Source organism: Hippocampus comes, unplaced genomic scaffold, assembly GCF_001891065.2.
Source record: "Hippocampus comes isolate QL1 unplaced genomic scaffold, H_comes_QL1_v1.1 scaffold187, whole genome shotgun sequence".
NCBI lineage: Eukaryota > Metazoa > Chordata > Actinopteri > Syngnathiformes > Syngnathidae > Hippocampus > Hippocampus comes.
Genome location: NW_017828852.1, coordinates 821,593 through 834,434, shown reverse-complemented (window position 1 = coordinate 834,434; position 12,842 = coordinate 821,593). Strand labels below are relative to the sequence as shown.

The 12,842-nt window shown below is 41.6% G+C and overlaps 1 protein-coding gene across 2 annotated transcripts in view; it reads left to right on the top strand.

The window, feature by feature from the left end:
* The first annotated feature begins 566 nt into the window (after positions 1-566).
* Positions 567-12,842, top strand: part of LOC109508607 (zinc finger protein 835-like) — a 15,512-nt gene continuing 3,236 nt past the window's right edge. Inside the window, exons 1-5 of one of the 2 annotated variants that reach the window (XM_019858643.1) lie at positions 567-794; positions 6,128-6,381; positions 7,672-7,918; positions 10,886-11,089; positions 11,195-11,326. In XM_019858643.1, the coding sequence (XP_019714202.1) occupies positions 666-794; positions 6,128-6,381; positions 7,672-7,918; positions 10,886-11,089; positions 11,195-11,326 (966 nt within the window). In that variant the 5' untranslated portion in view covers positions 567-665. Of the gene's footprint in view, positions 795-6,127; positions 6,382-7,671; positions 7,919-10,885; positions 11,090-11,194; positions 11,375-12,842 lie in introns of both variants that reach the window. The other variant, XM_019858642.1, reaches the window with a different exon arrangement.

Here is a 12,842-nt window from a genome sequence, read left to right as displayed (position 1 = left end):
CCACTGGGGGACGGTATATATATTTAAAAAAAACACGGAACTTGAAACATCCCATAACTGCAGTTAATTTGAAATAAGATTTTTGGAAAGTAATTCTCACCTGTTGGGTTAAATGGATCAATGGGTTTGTATTTAATGGGACAAACCGTCCAGCTTGGTAAACTTTAAGTACCGCACTGTTGAGATGGGGCTGTAATAACAAAGCAGCTCGGTTAAAAAGAAACCAATTTGGGTTATTTTTTTATATTTGGTCAAAAACAACCCAAATAGGTTTCTTTTTAACCGAGCTGCTTTGTTATTACAGCCCCATCTCAACAGTACCGTAAGGTATTATTGCTTATTTTTCTGCTGTTGCATGAATGTACGATGAGGGCAAATTATCAGTGTGTATTTTCAAAATACTGTGACGAAGGAAATTAAAAGAGTAATATTTTTTCTGCTTACAAATTGTTACTCAAGGCGCAATCTGGATTGCATTTGAAATCTAGTTTCTAAATTCGTTTTATTATACTCCAGTCCAACAGAAGGCAGTAGTGAACCGTATTCCTCCACTTGTCCACCGCCAAAACGCTTATTTCAGAGAAGAAATATTTTTCTTTACAGAAGATCCTGACAAAGCGGCTTGGATTATTATTTATAAAATACAAAGGACCTCATAAGCAACGATGTATGCTAGGACTAATACCGGCAGCTCACATGGAGATTTTCCTGACAGAAATGGAGTGAATTATGTGACACCGACAGAATCTTTTGGCCATTGCTCCCAATTATTCTGGAAAAAGGATCCACACGACGTAAGAATGCTCACTGCCTAAAATTTTGGCGAACGAATCAGATTATTTTTTTTTATAACAGGAAACAAATACATCTCTTTCTCGGTAGTACTAATATTGAAATATATTTGTCACGTGTGAGTCTCACGTCAATCTGTCAAACTATACGTTGTAGTTTGTGTGGGCATCTTCTTCAGCCTTTTGCTAAGGCACCGGAACGGCTTGTGGCCTATTTGAGTATTTGCTCCAATCAATGTTTAGTGGTTTAATCTCGTGTGGGTCGTGTTTCCAAGACGGAGACAACTCGCATCACGTAAAGTGCATCTTCCGTACCAAGTAAATATATACTGCGCCTGGTCCGGAATAACGTAGTGACTGGCGAATGTTGTGGAAAATCATCGATACAAGCTATTGCTAACATTTAAGACGGACCTTGTTGGTAGCTGTGGAGTCAGAGCTAAACAAGGTGGCGCACGAACTATACATTTTTGTTTGTGAGAGAGTTAAGTAAATGGGAAAGTTTGCCCTGGACCGTTAGCTGGAATCAGAATGATTTTGGTTGAAGCTTGCATGAGCATTGACTGCAACATTGTGATCTCAAAGAAACAAAACGATGCTTGACCAACCGGAAACAAGAGCGGAAGGAATCCTACTGGGGACTCTCAAAAAGCATTTTGTCATGCCAGGCTGCAGTTCGTAGTTGTGGGATCTGGGGTATTTCCCCAACCCACCCAGTAATCTACTCAAATTGTTTTAAAGTGCGCGTGCGTGCGTGTGTATTTATATAGGGCACAACGGATAGGAATTTTTTGAGGGTGATGCTGATTTTTGGCAGAAAAAAAAAACACAAATGACCGATTAATTAAAATAATAATAATACACAAAATAGTATTTGTTTCCCCCCAATGCATTTCAATGGGCATCAGTTATGTGGATTTTTGCGATTGATGGGCAGCCTGGTCCCAATTCCCCCCAAACAGCAGGGGCCAGCTGTAAAAAATAACTTCATGCATTTTCTTTTTGGTTCCTAAAATGCATTATGTGATGCAAATGCATTTCATGAAGTTATAAGGGCATTAATCATTGTCATACGTGTGTTTTTGTTACCAGTGATTGCCATTGATTGTTTTCATTTGTGATGTGCGATGGTTTTATTTTATTATTTAAACAAAATAAAATGTCTAGAGGATGTATGTAATATAGTGACATTCCGATCAATTTCTTGCACAACTTGCGTTGCTCAGCTAACCATTGCTTGTAAAAACTAACATTTGCTTTGTTTTGAATGACAGCTCCATAGAATTACCTTCTCAACAAATTTCATAATACAATTCCAATGCAGTTGGCACGCAAATTATGTTGAACCTATATTTAATTGAATACACGACAAAAACAAGATATTTAATATTAAAACTGATACAATTGATTGTTTTGAACAAATAAATAATCATTAACTTTGAATTTTCTGGTTTAAATATGTTCCAAAAGGCTGGTACATGGTCATGTTGACAGCTGTCTTACACCACCTTTTCTTTTAACATTCCATAAATGTTTGGGAACTGAGGACACAAATTATTTTAGCTTTATTGGTGGAATTCTTTCCCATCCTTGCTTGATGTGCACCTTCAGCTGTTTAACAGTCTGCGGTCTCCATTGTCATATTTTACGCATCATAATGCACCACATGTTTTCAATGGGAGACATGTCTGGACGGCAGGCAGGTCAGTCGAGTACCTACACTCTTTTACTACCACACCACACTGTCCTAACACGTGCAGAATGTGGTTTGGCATTTGTCTTGCTGAAATAAGCAGGGGAGTCCGTGAAAAAGACATTGCTTGGATTGCAACATACATTTCTCCAAAACCCGTATGGGCCTTTCAGCATTAACGGTGACTTCACAGATATGTAAGTTACCCATGCCATTGTCACCAACACAGCCCCATACTATCACAGATGCTGGCTTTTCAACTTTCTATCCATAACAGCCCGATGATTCTTTTCCTCTTTGGCCTGAAGGACACAACGTCCATAATTTCCCAAAACAATTTGAAATATGGACTTGTCAGACCACAGAACACATTTCCACTTTGCATCAATCCATCTTAGATGAGCTTGTGCATTTCTGACGGTGGCATTTCTGGGTGTTATTGATAAATGGTTTTTGCTTTGCATAGTAGAGTGATGAGTTGCATTTACGGATGTAGCGCTGAGCTGTATTTACTGACATTGAAATGTTCCTCAGCCCATGTGCTGATATCCTTGACAAATTCGTTTTTTTGATGCACTGTCGCCTTAGGGATCAAAGGTCACGGGCATTCAGTGTTAGTTTTCGGCCTTGACGCTTACATGCAGTGATTTCTCAAGATTCTCTGAACCTTTTGATGATACTATGGCAGGCCTGAGGATTTCAGAAATGAACAGAAACAGTTTTCCGGTTCCGTTAGATTACCCATTGGGAAACCACTGTAACAAATTTGGGGTTTTGAAAATGTTCATCATGGGAATGCATTTATCCATTTTGACTGCTATGCATAATCAAGAATTCTGATACTCAAAAGTATAATATTTAAAGTGTAAATGTTTGAAAACTATGCATTAACAATGAACATAATTAGATCAGCTGCTGGGTACTCCAGGTTTATTCAATAAAATAAATGGATCAAAATATGTTGTTTAACACTTTTATCATACTCATATGGCATCATGAATACAGCAGACCACAAAATCTGGCTATATACCATGGGCCACAAGTAAAGCAGACTCTGTTAACATGATTATGTGTGTGTACTATTTATGTAAATAAACATAATATCAATCGCTACTCACCCCCTTTATTAATACAAAAGCATGTAAGAGGAATTGAATGAGGAATATACAGTATCGACTTATAGTATTGATATGGCTTGACGTCTTCTTTGCAACCCTAAGACGATGCTCCGTGTAATCGACGATCAATCTGACCAAAGAATCTACCACACGTCATCCGTAGGGCTGCCGATAGTTAACATTAGTATTAGTACACCTTGTGTAGAATGTTTTATCCATAAAGTTACCATGTCTACAACTAGTAAATCATAGAATTACTAAGACTGTTTCATAATATTGTTCATAGCAATTACCATTTAGATCAAATGACCAACTACATCACACGTCAGCTTGGTAATACGCTATTCAACGGATGATTCGAAAGAAAAATACGACTGGCATTCCCATTTTTTTAATATAGTAACTAATGCACTTACGGTTTCTGCTTAGTTTCGCCTCCAAACAAATTTGTTGTATGAACGTATTGTATTTATAAAATAAAACAATATTTTAAAATAATGCTTGACCACAGAACAAACGCACCAATCCGGGCCTGTCTTGGCCACGGTCACGCCCACACGGTGTGCTGCAAATATAATCACCCAGTTCAGGGTGGACCCCGCTTGCTGCCCGAAGACAGCTGACTGCACGACTGCGACCTTTGTGTGGTTAAGTGGATCAGATAATGGATGGATGGACTTTCGATGTAATAATGTTCTGCAAATAGTACAATGGCAGGTGTTTCGCTTGTTCTTCTGATCCATGACGCATTATTTGTCTTTCCCATCGCCTGCCCTCATACCACGTCACAGCGTGCTGGTTGCATTGACTCTATATTACACTAATGCAGGGGTGCCAAAACTTTTTTGACCGAAGATCTACTTTTCGATCAACCAACCTCCCGCGATCGACCCGTTACCGCGCACGCGCGCATACGCACCCATGCACGTACACACACATGCCATGATAAGGAACAGCCTGACGTGGAGGCATGCGACGCACTTAGGCAGCATGTTCACGATTGTAGCTCACGCGTACCGTTTTTAAAATGCCTTGCTCGGCCCTCCAGATTCCCATTCTTTGCCCGCCCCCTCGGTGAATTGTACAAAACAAACTCTGAATGAGAATAATGATAACGATAAAAGATATAGCGCAACAACTCTGATCACAAGCTGCAACTGCAGACTGCTGAGCGCTAACAACTTCCCATGACGTAGTCACATGTCACCGTTGGTTAAAGATGACCTGCTTTATTTTATTTTCTTTTTAAAATACTTTTTGTGAAAGTGAGATTAATAGAATGATTAGGGTGCAGTGTGCATTAACACAAAAAATATATTACTAAAATGCACAGAGACACAAATGTTGGTTTTTTTCCCCTCTACATCCCTCGGATCGACATGGGACCAGTGCTCAATCTACTGGTCGATCGCGATCGACGTAATGGGCACCCCTGCGCTTAATGCTTAAAAATGCGTCCAGTGTGAACGTAGCATAAGACTGGCTAAGTGAGTCACAGTCCAATCCAATAGAGCACAGGTGTCAAAAGTTATAGCCCAGGGCTCGATCTGACGCGCCATATCATTTTATGTGGCCCCCAGAAGCAATTCAAGCATGTCGACATCCATGATGCTTGCTAAAGTCTGAACCCAAAAATCTAAATTGCCATATGTAATGTAATAATTACAATGTTTGAACAATCCATTGTTATTGACTTCTGATGTCAAAACTAGTTATTTTTCTATTTGTTGTTCGGTGCGTATGTAATATGTGGAGGTGGTTAAACATTTATGCGGTTTCACAAAATTCACAGTCTAGGGTAACCGTAAATACAATGTGGCCCGCGACAAAAATGAGTTTGACATGACAGACAGAGCATGCATTTTCCCTCCTGAAGTGGAGACTGAAGGACTCAATCTCCAGAAAAAAAACAAAAAACAAGAACTGATTCATGAGGCTGCAGTAAAGCCCTGGGAAAAAATTCAAATGAAGAATGCAACAATCTGGTAATGTCAATAGGTGGCAGGCTTGATGCCATTATTACAAGTAAGGGTTTAAGCTCGGAATATCATTTTTATATTATTCGCTTCACGTTGCTTTAATGTCCAATCCACTGCTTTTGCTCTCTTGTAAAGTGGGTGCTTTGTCCTGATTTGTTAAACACCATCAATAATATCTGGAATTCTACATTTTTGCTAAATATTCATTTTTTGGTCTGAAACCTAAGTGGCTTACACCAGTGCGAAAAGTTTGTTTTCGAGCCTCGGGGCTCATCCTTGACTGTCTACTTGAGACTATGAGTTACATGGCTCTTGTAGATTGCCAAACCCAAACATAATAAACTGTCGTATCCACAATGGATATGATGTGGCGGAGCAAAGCGCCCACTGAGATGAGATCATTATTTCAACATATAATTTTTGTGCCTTTTTTTTTTCCTCCTTGTTGTTGTGCCGTGAGATTTATGTAATGTAAAATCGGATTCATTATCTTAAAGGTTGGGGAAACACTGTAGTCACTTAAACAATTTCAATCTTTTGTGACAGTCGAGTTCAACCATCAACTGGTGTGATCAGCTCCCTTCATCGTCAGCTGCGCTCTCAAGCTCCAGTCTCTCTTCAGCCTCTCTGTCCAGTTCCAGTCTCTCCTTAGAATCCAGAGCGCCAGTACCAGCAACATCCGCATCGGATGACATGGATTCAGATGAGAGGCCATATGTCTGTGACTTGTGTAACTGCGCCTACAAACATGCCAGCTCCTTGCTCAACCACAAGCTCACTCACAAGACTGGAGACTTCAGGTAGCGAGTCAAAATTATTTATGGAATTATGAAGAAGATCCTGCTTTAAACTTTGTTAGTTTTTTTGAAATGTGAAATTGACAAAATGTGAAATAGACAAAATTCAAATTTTCACTACTTTATTCGCCGCTTTTAGTTTATGGAATGGATAATGAGCAGTGGAAAATAAATACCCAACCCACCCACCAAGCCTCACAGCTGAAAACAAGAAGGCAGATAGATTTGCAAAAATAGGTACACAACATCAACACTGTTTTTTACGACTGCAGGTTGGGACATGACGACATATGATATTGCAAAAAGTAGGTAAACTGGTAGGATGTCGATATATGAAGGAGAATTACAGAATGTATATTCTCAACAAATTTCATATAAGTGGCCTTAATTTGAATAAATCTGTCCCGAAAAGAAAAATCCCCATGTATGGGAAGGAGGGGGGAAACCTCACTTTGTCCATGTCTTGTGTATTTTGCTTTGTTCCGGCTCCCATCGTATATTTGAGCGTGTGTCTGTCTGATCGCTGTCGGAGGTGTGCCGCCCATGTACAACAACATTTCGATTTCGCAGCCTTTTTGGGACATGTTGGCCATCCAAAACTACCATTCAGAACTCCAAAGTCACATGCCATCCATCAGTGAATAAAACGGTTTGAAAAGTAGTCATCTTGTATTTTTGAGCCAACTTCGAACATTTGAAGTATATGAAGTGTGGGTTGACATTTGTCCTCGTCTCAGGGTTCCTGCAGAATCTTAACAGACAATGAATCCATGAATCTAAAAACCAGGCCTCAATTGGCATTAAAATGTCTGAAATCAGTTTCTAAAAGTTTTTTTTTAATGTTAATACATCATTAGGATGTTATGATTGTAAATACTGTATACTCAAATCTCAAAATAAATGAACATTCTTAAAAAACTAATTTACCGAATGACTCATGCAATCACAATAGCAGAATCAACAAAATAGAGATTATACTGTATATAATCAGGACTCTTTCTAGCAGTTGCATGTCATTTATGGACACAAGCAACTTTGGACAGCATGGGACAGAAACAATATTGAGAATTTACTTAGTTTCAGTTTTAAATGGAATTGAAAAGTCTTGAATTTAACTTGCCTGAAGCTTTCGGTGTACTCTGCCAACACGGGTCAGATCTTTCAAATCATTGTCATTTTGCTGTTTACATGGAGAAATAATCACCAATAATTCAATATGTGTGAGACTGACCAATACTCTTGTAATCATCTCTTTAACATTAAACATGTTTTTTTTCTCTTTATACAATACAGATGCGACTTTTGCAGCAAGCCCTACACCAACTACATGTCTTTGCGTAACCATATGCGAATCCATGGTCAGAAGCGCTACATGTGTGATCGTTGTGGGAAGGCCTTTCGTTTGGCACGGTATCTCCGGAACCACCAGAGGATCCATGATGATGGGCCGAACCGATTTGACTGCCCTTCCTGCTCCAAGAGTTACAGGACAATGCTAGAGCTGGCTCAACACCGTTGTAGTGCTGCAACACCCAGCCAGGTGGGTCTGTGTAAGATGGTGTTCAGAAATCATAGTTGTTTAAGTGATGTCTCCAAAACAATTCAACTTGACGTCAGACGTTCGTCCGGGTGTTAAAAGCCAATATGTGTTCTTGAATAAATTATATTCTTCTTGCAGGTGGGTATGGTAAGTCGCATGTTCTCAAAGGCACGTGTCTCTGATTGGCGTGTGTTCTTCTCTACCGCTCCAAAAGTACCGATGTTGTCAAGACGGTCCATTTTTCACTAGCAAGCTCACCAGGGCTGCACGGTATTGGAAGAACATGCCATATTGGTGTTGAATATGAGGGTGTCGAAATGAAAAAGACACACACATATATTCATTTTCCTGCTGCAACTGATTATTTTAAGAATCGATGAATGTTTTTTTTCTGCATCCCATCATTTTAAATTGGCATTGTGCAAAAAATTGTGCACAAAAGTTGGCGCTTGAACATACCAGAGCTCTTGAAGTAAATTATAATGGGGTATGGTGGATCATATAAAAGTTGAGCTTGGGATATAGCACGATGAGAGGCAACAGACCAGGGGGCAAGGCCATCTAGGAGTAATTCCCCAGGCACATGCAGTGGCTGGCCGTATACCAGCTCAGCAGATGAGGTCTGGATATGATAGGAGACCCAACATAACCCACGGGAGAAGGTCAGCCCAGTTACTGTCCATGGGACCGGCCCCTCAGTGCAGCTTTATAGAACGATACAACCTGTCACAGAGCCCGTTGCCTTGCGTGCGGCATGCAGCAGTGCAGTGAGTGACTCTTCACCCCCAGACCTTTAGCGACTGCTGTCCAGAGCTCTCACGTGAACTGTGGACCCCGGTCAGAGGGTGCTGGAACTACACAAATGGAAAAGAATCTTGTCTTTTTAACAGAGGTGCTGCTTCTAGTATTGTGGGAATTTTAATATCAGGATATTGCCATTATTATTACATCCTTAGTGAGGAGATGAGTGATACCACAGGAAGAAGGCAGTGGCCCAAACAGGTCCGCATATACATGATCAAAACGTCTCTCCAGCATTAGAAACCGAGCCAACGAGGCTCTAGTATGGCGCTGAACCTCGGCGCTGGCATGCCATGCAGGAGCAAGCTCACGTCCTGACGTCTCTCCTGCGATCCTGTCAGATAAACTTCACACCCGGGTGGAAAAGGCTGTGAATGGTGTCAAAAATGCGGCACTGTGGCAGCCAGACACCACTGTGGGGTGTGGTCGGCTGTTGGAAACATCACAGAAAAGTATGTCATTGGCGTCACCAAACATGAGGTTTTCCAGACGCAGTCTGTCAGTCACCGTCCATGGAGTGCAATCACGCCCCAGCTAAACGGCCCCGCCGACCCACCAGGAGAGACAGTGTGCAACATACTGGAATTGTCCTTGCCAGGCCCCTGCTAGATGTCTGTCATCGACTCAGAAATGGCGGCGAGCTAACGATGCTGTCGACCAAACCATGGCATTGAGGTTTTTACCTTGGCAAATGTCAGTGAGATTTAGTCCATGAGGGCGGTGAACTAGTGCTCCTCTAACGGGAATCGCAAGTGTAAGGTGGTGACGAGGAGGCCCGGGAGCTCTCGGTCAAAGGAGCTGTACTTCCTCTCGTTATGGAGCTCAATGGTGAAGAAAGCCAGTGGTTGCCAGGCTCCACCCACCCACTACTCACACACTGCTGCCACTGCGTAGTCTGATGCATCTGTCGTGAGGGTGACCAGGGCAGCGGAAAATGGGTGCACTAACAGCTGTTATAGAAGTTAACCATACTAAAGAACTTCTGCAGGAACTTCACAGTAGAGGCCCATGGAAAACTGGCAAAACGGCGTCCAATCTGGCAGAAAGGGGACGGCTTTCTGTGACGTGATGAGGAGCCTGAGGAAGTTAATTGGTGCCTTCCAAAGATGGTGCACATCATAGGGGGAATTTTCGGTCATGCTTCGTCTGGTCCCTCACCAATCCCCATATAAGTTGGCGACTAGGAAATATAACAAGACGTAGAAAAAATTTGGTCAAATGGTCACCTCCCTAAGAGTACCACAATCCTGGAATAAGCTGTCAATGCACATTAGAGACTGTGATAACAATCCATCCATCCATTTTCCGATCCGCTTATAGTCACAAGGGTCACGGGCCGTGCTGGAGCCTATCCCAGCTGTCTTCAGGCAGTAGGCGGGGGACACCCTGAACCGGTTGTCAGCCAATCACAGGGCACACAGAGACGAACAACCATCCGCGCTCACACTCACACCTAGGGACAATTTGGAGTGTTCAATCAGCCTCTCATGCATGTTTTTGGAATGTGTGAGGAAACCGGAGTACCCAAAGAAAACCCACGCAGGCCCGGAAAGAACATGCAAACTCCACACAGGGAGGCCGAAGCTGGGATTGAACCCAATACCTCTGCACTGTGAGGTCTACGCGCTAACCACTGGATCACCGGGCCGCTGTAATGAGAATCCACTTTTCAAAAAAACAAACAAACAAAAAAAACATTGACTAAAAATACATCAGACATGCACCCATTAAACACTGTTTCCAGACTCCAGCCTGTTCCATTGGGCTTCTGGCCAGCAAATTTGTAGCTGTAAGGGATTTGTCTGCCCTGCTCTATTGTCTTGTAATTGAGTACTGCAACTGCTTGTATTGTCTGTTTTATGTCTTACTTACTTGGTTCTTATTTCTGCCATTGTGGTTTTAAAGATTTATGTGTCTCACTGTGCTATTCTAGAAACCTGCCTTAGGACTACGGCTGAAAACTAGCATTGATGCTAAGTACGGTGCATTTACACGGTTTATTCTTGTTGATTAATGTGCGCTGTCCCAATAAAATAAATAAACAAATAGGATCCTTGATATACACAAACTCCATGATAAGGGGGTGGCTTGGGGGGGGGGGGGATGCTTGATCACATTTCTTATCACTCAATCCCTCTCTCTGCTTTCGTCCCTCCTCCCATTCAGTCTGGCAGTCGTCGTTCAAATTTCTCTACCACACCTCGCCGTCAGCAGCAGCGGCAACAACAGCAGAACAATGCCTCCTCCATACTGCAATCGCAGCACGGAGGACACAGTCAACAGGAACCTCTGCCCTCTCACTGCGTTTCCCCTATGTCCCAGGGAGGCCAGAGTGGTGGCGTGAGCCAATCTGTCCCTGATTCTCACCAGGTAGGGAAAACATATTCGGGACTTGTTCGTGGTTTTCATTTCATGATATTTTTTCTGATAATGGATAACTATTCACACTGTTTTTTTTTTTTTTTTTGCAAACAGGGCCGAGCCAGCACTGTGTCATCCCAGAGCAGCCAGTCAAGTATGAGGAGCTCAACCTCCTCCAAACACATCTCCTCCTCCAGCACTACAGCACCATCCTCCTACTCTCTTCTCCAGCCCCTGGTGCCTGAGGTAAAGGAGATGAGCTTGGGATACACTAGGCTGAGCGCCAATCTCATGGTAGGAGAGAAAACCACCGTCCGCTATATGCTGACTAGCGGCTTTTTGTTGTCTGCCTACTAACATCGGGAAAAAGAGAATTTATTCATACTCAAGACTTAAAACATGATCATGTCCATCAGTAACATTGTGATATGTACTGTTTGGACACAAACTACCAGCTATGAGTATTTGCGTCAGTCACAGGGCCTCTGCTGCCAGGGAATGAAGGCTTGAACTTAGTTACCCCCATAGACAACATTATTACAACCATCCCAATTCCCGTGGAGCTGTAATAATGACTTAATGGCATAAATTTGGGTTCAGTATGAGCTATGGAAATGATTTTCACTGGAGATGATACATTATATTCTGTAATTTTCTGAAAAAAACAATTACCTGATTTAAAGCCACAGCAGCAAAATTTAGTTCTAAAAACAAATTTGAACATACCTTGGCTGCTTCATATTAATGGTCGCTTGTTTCCACGTTATAAAATGCGATATTTGCAAAGAAAGAGATCACACAGATGAATTTTGGAAAACGTATTGACCTTAAACCGGTGTTTCTCAAATAGTGGGGCGTGAGGCTCCGTCAAGGGGGGCACGTTTGACCTCGGGGAGCATGCTTTTTTTATTTTTTTACTGTCCTAAAATAACGTGCAGTTGCACCTCCACTGCTTTAGGGGGTAGTGGTGCTCTCATTGGCAGCGTTTGCGCAGGGAGCATTCTCAGAGAAGAAATATGACGAGGCGTATGTAGCGCTTGGCTTCAATGTGACTGCGGTGGCAGACGAGGAAAGATCGATGTGCTTACTGTGTCTAAAAATTTTGGTAGCGGACAGCATGAAGCCAAATAAATTAAGGCGTCACTTAAAGACATTACACCCCAATCACGCTGATAAGCTGCTTTCGTTTTTTTCAGCGAAAACGTGCCGAATATTGTCAACAATCATGCCGCTTTGTGACTGCTACTTCAGTAAACTAAAATACAGGTCCTAGCTACACATTGAGCAGAAGCCGAGAGTTGCTGTGTCCTGCTTCAAACCTCGCTTCGAAAAGCTGTGCATTGCAAAACGTGCTCATTGAAGCCATTAATCTAGGCATCATCTTTGATTAAAAAAATAAACAAATTATTTTGTATATTTTTGTTTTGCTGGTTAAATTTTTTTTAATATTGTGCTCCTGAGATAATGTTGGTGATTAGTTTGAATGCATTATTAGTTATTGATTTTATCTAATTTTATTTTTCAGTATCGTATGGTTTGACATGGTCAGTCAAAAAATATTTATTGTTAAATTAAGGATTTAATATTATTTTTGAATTTCAGATGCACTTTAACTCATTCAGTACCAGCCAATTCTAGACTAAGTCTGAAAAGACGTTTAAAAACGTCTTTGGGAGTGAATGAGTTAAATCTTTTCTGTTCCAGTTACTAAAACTATTCTTTGTTGTAAGTTGGTCCATAAAGATGGTCCATATTTCTTTTT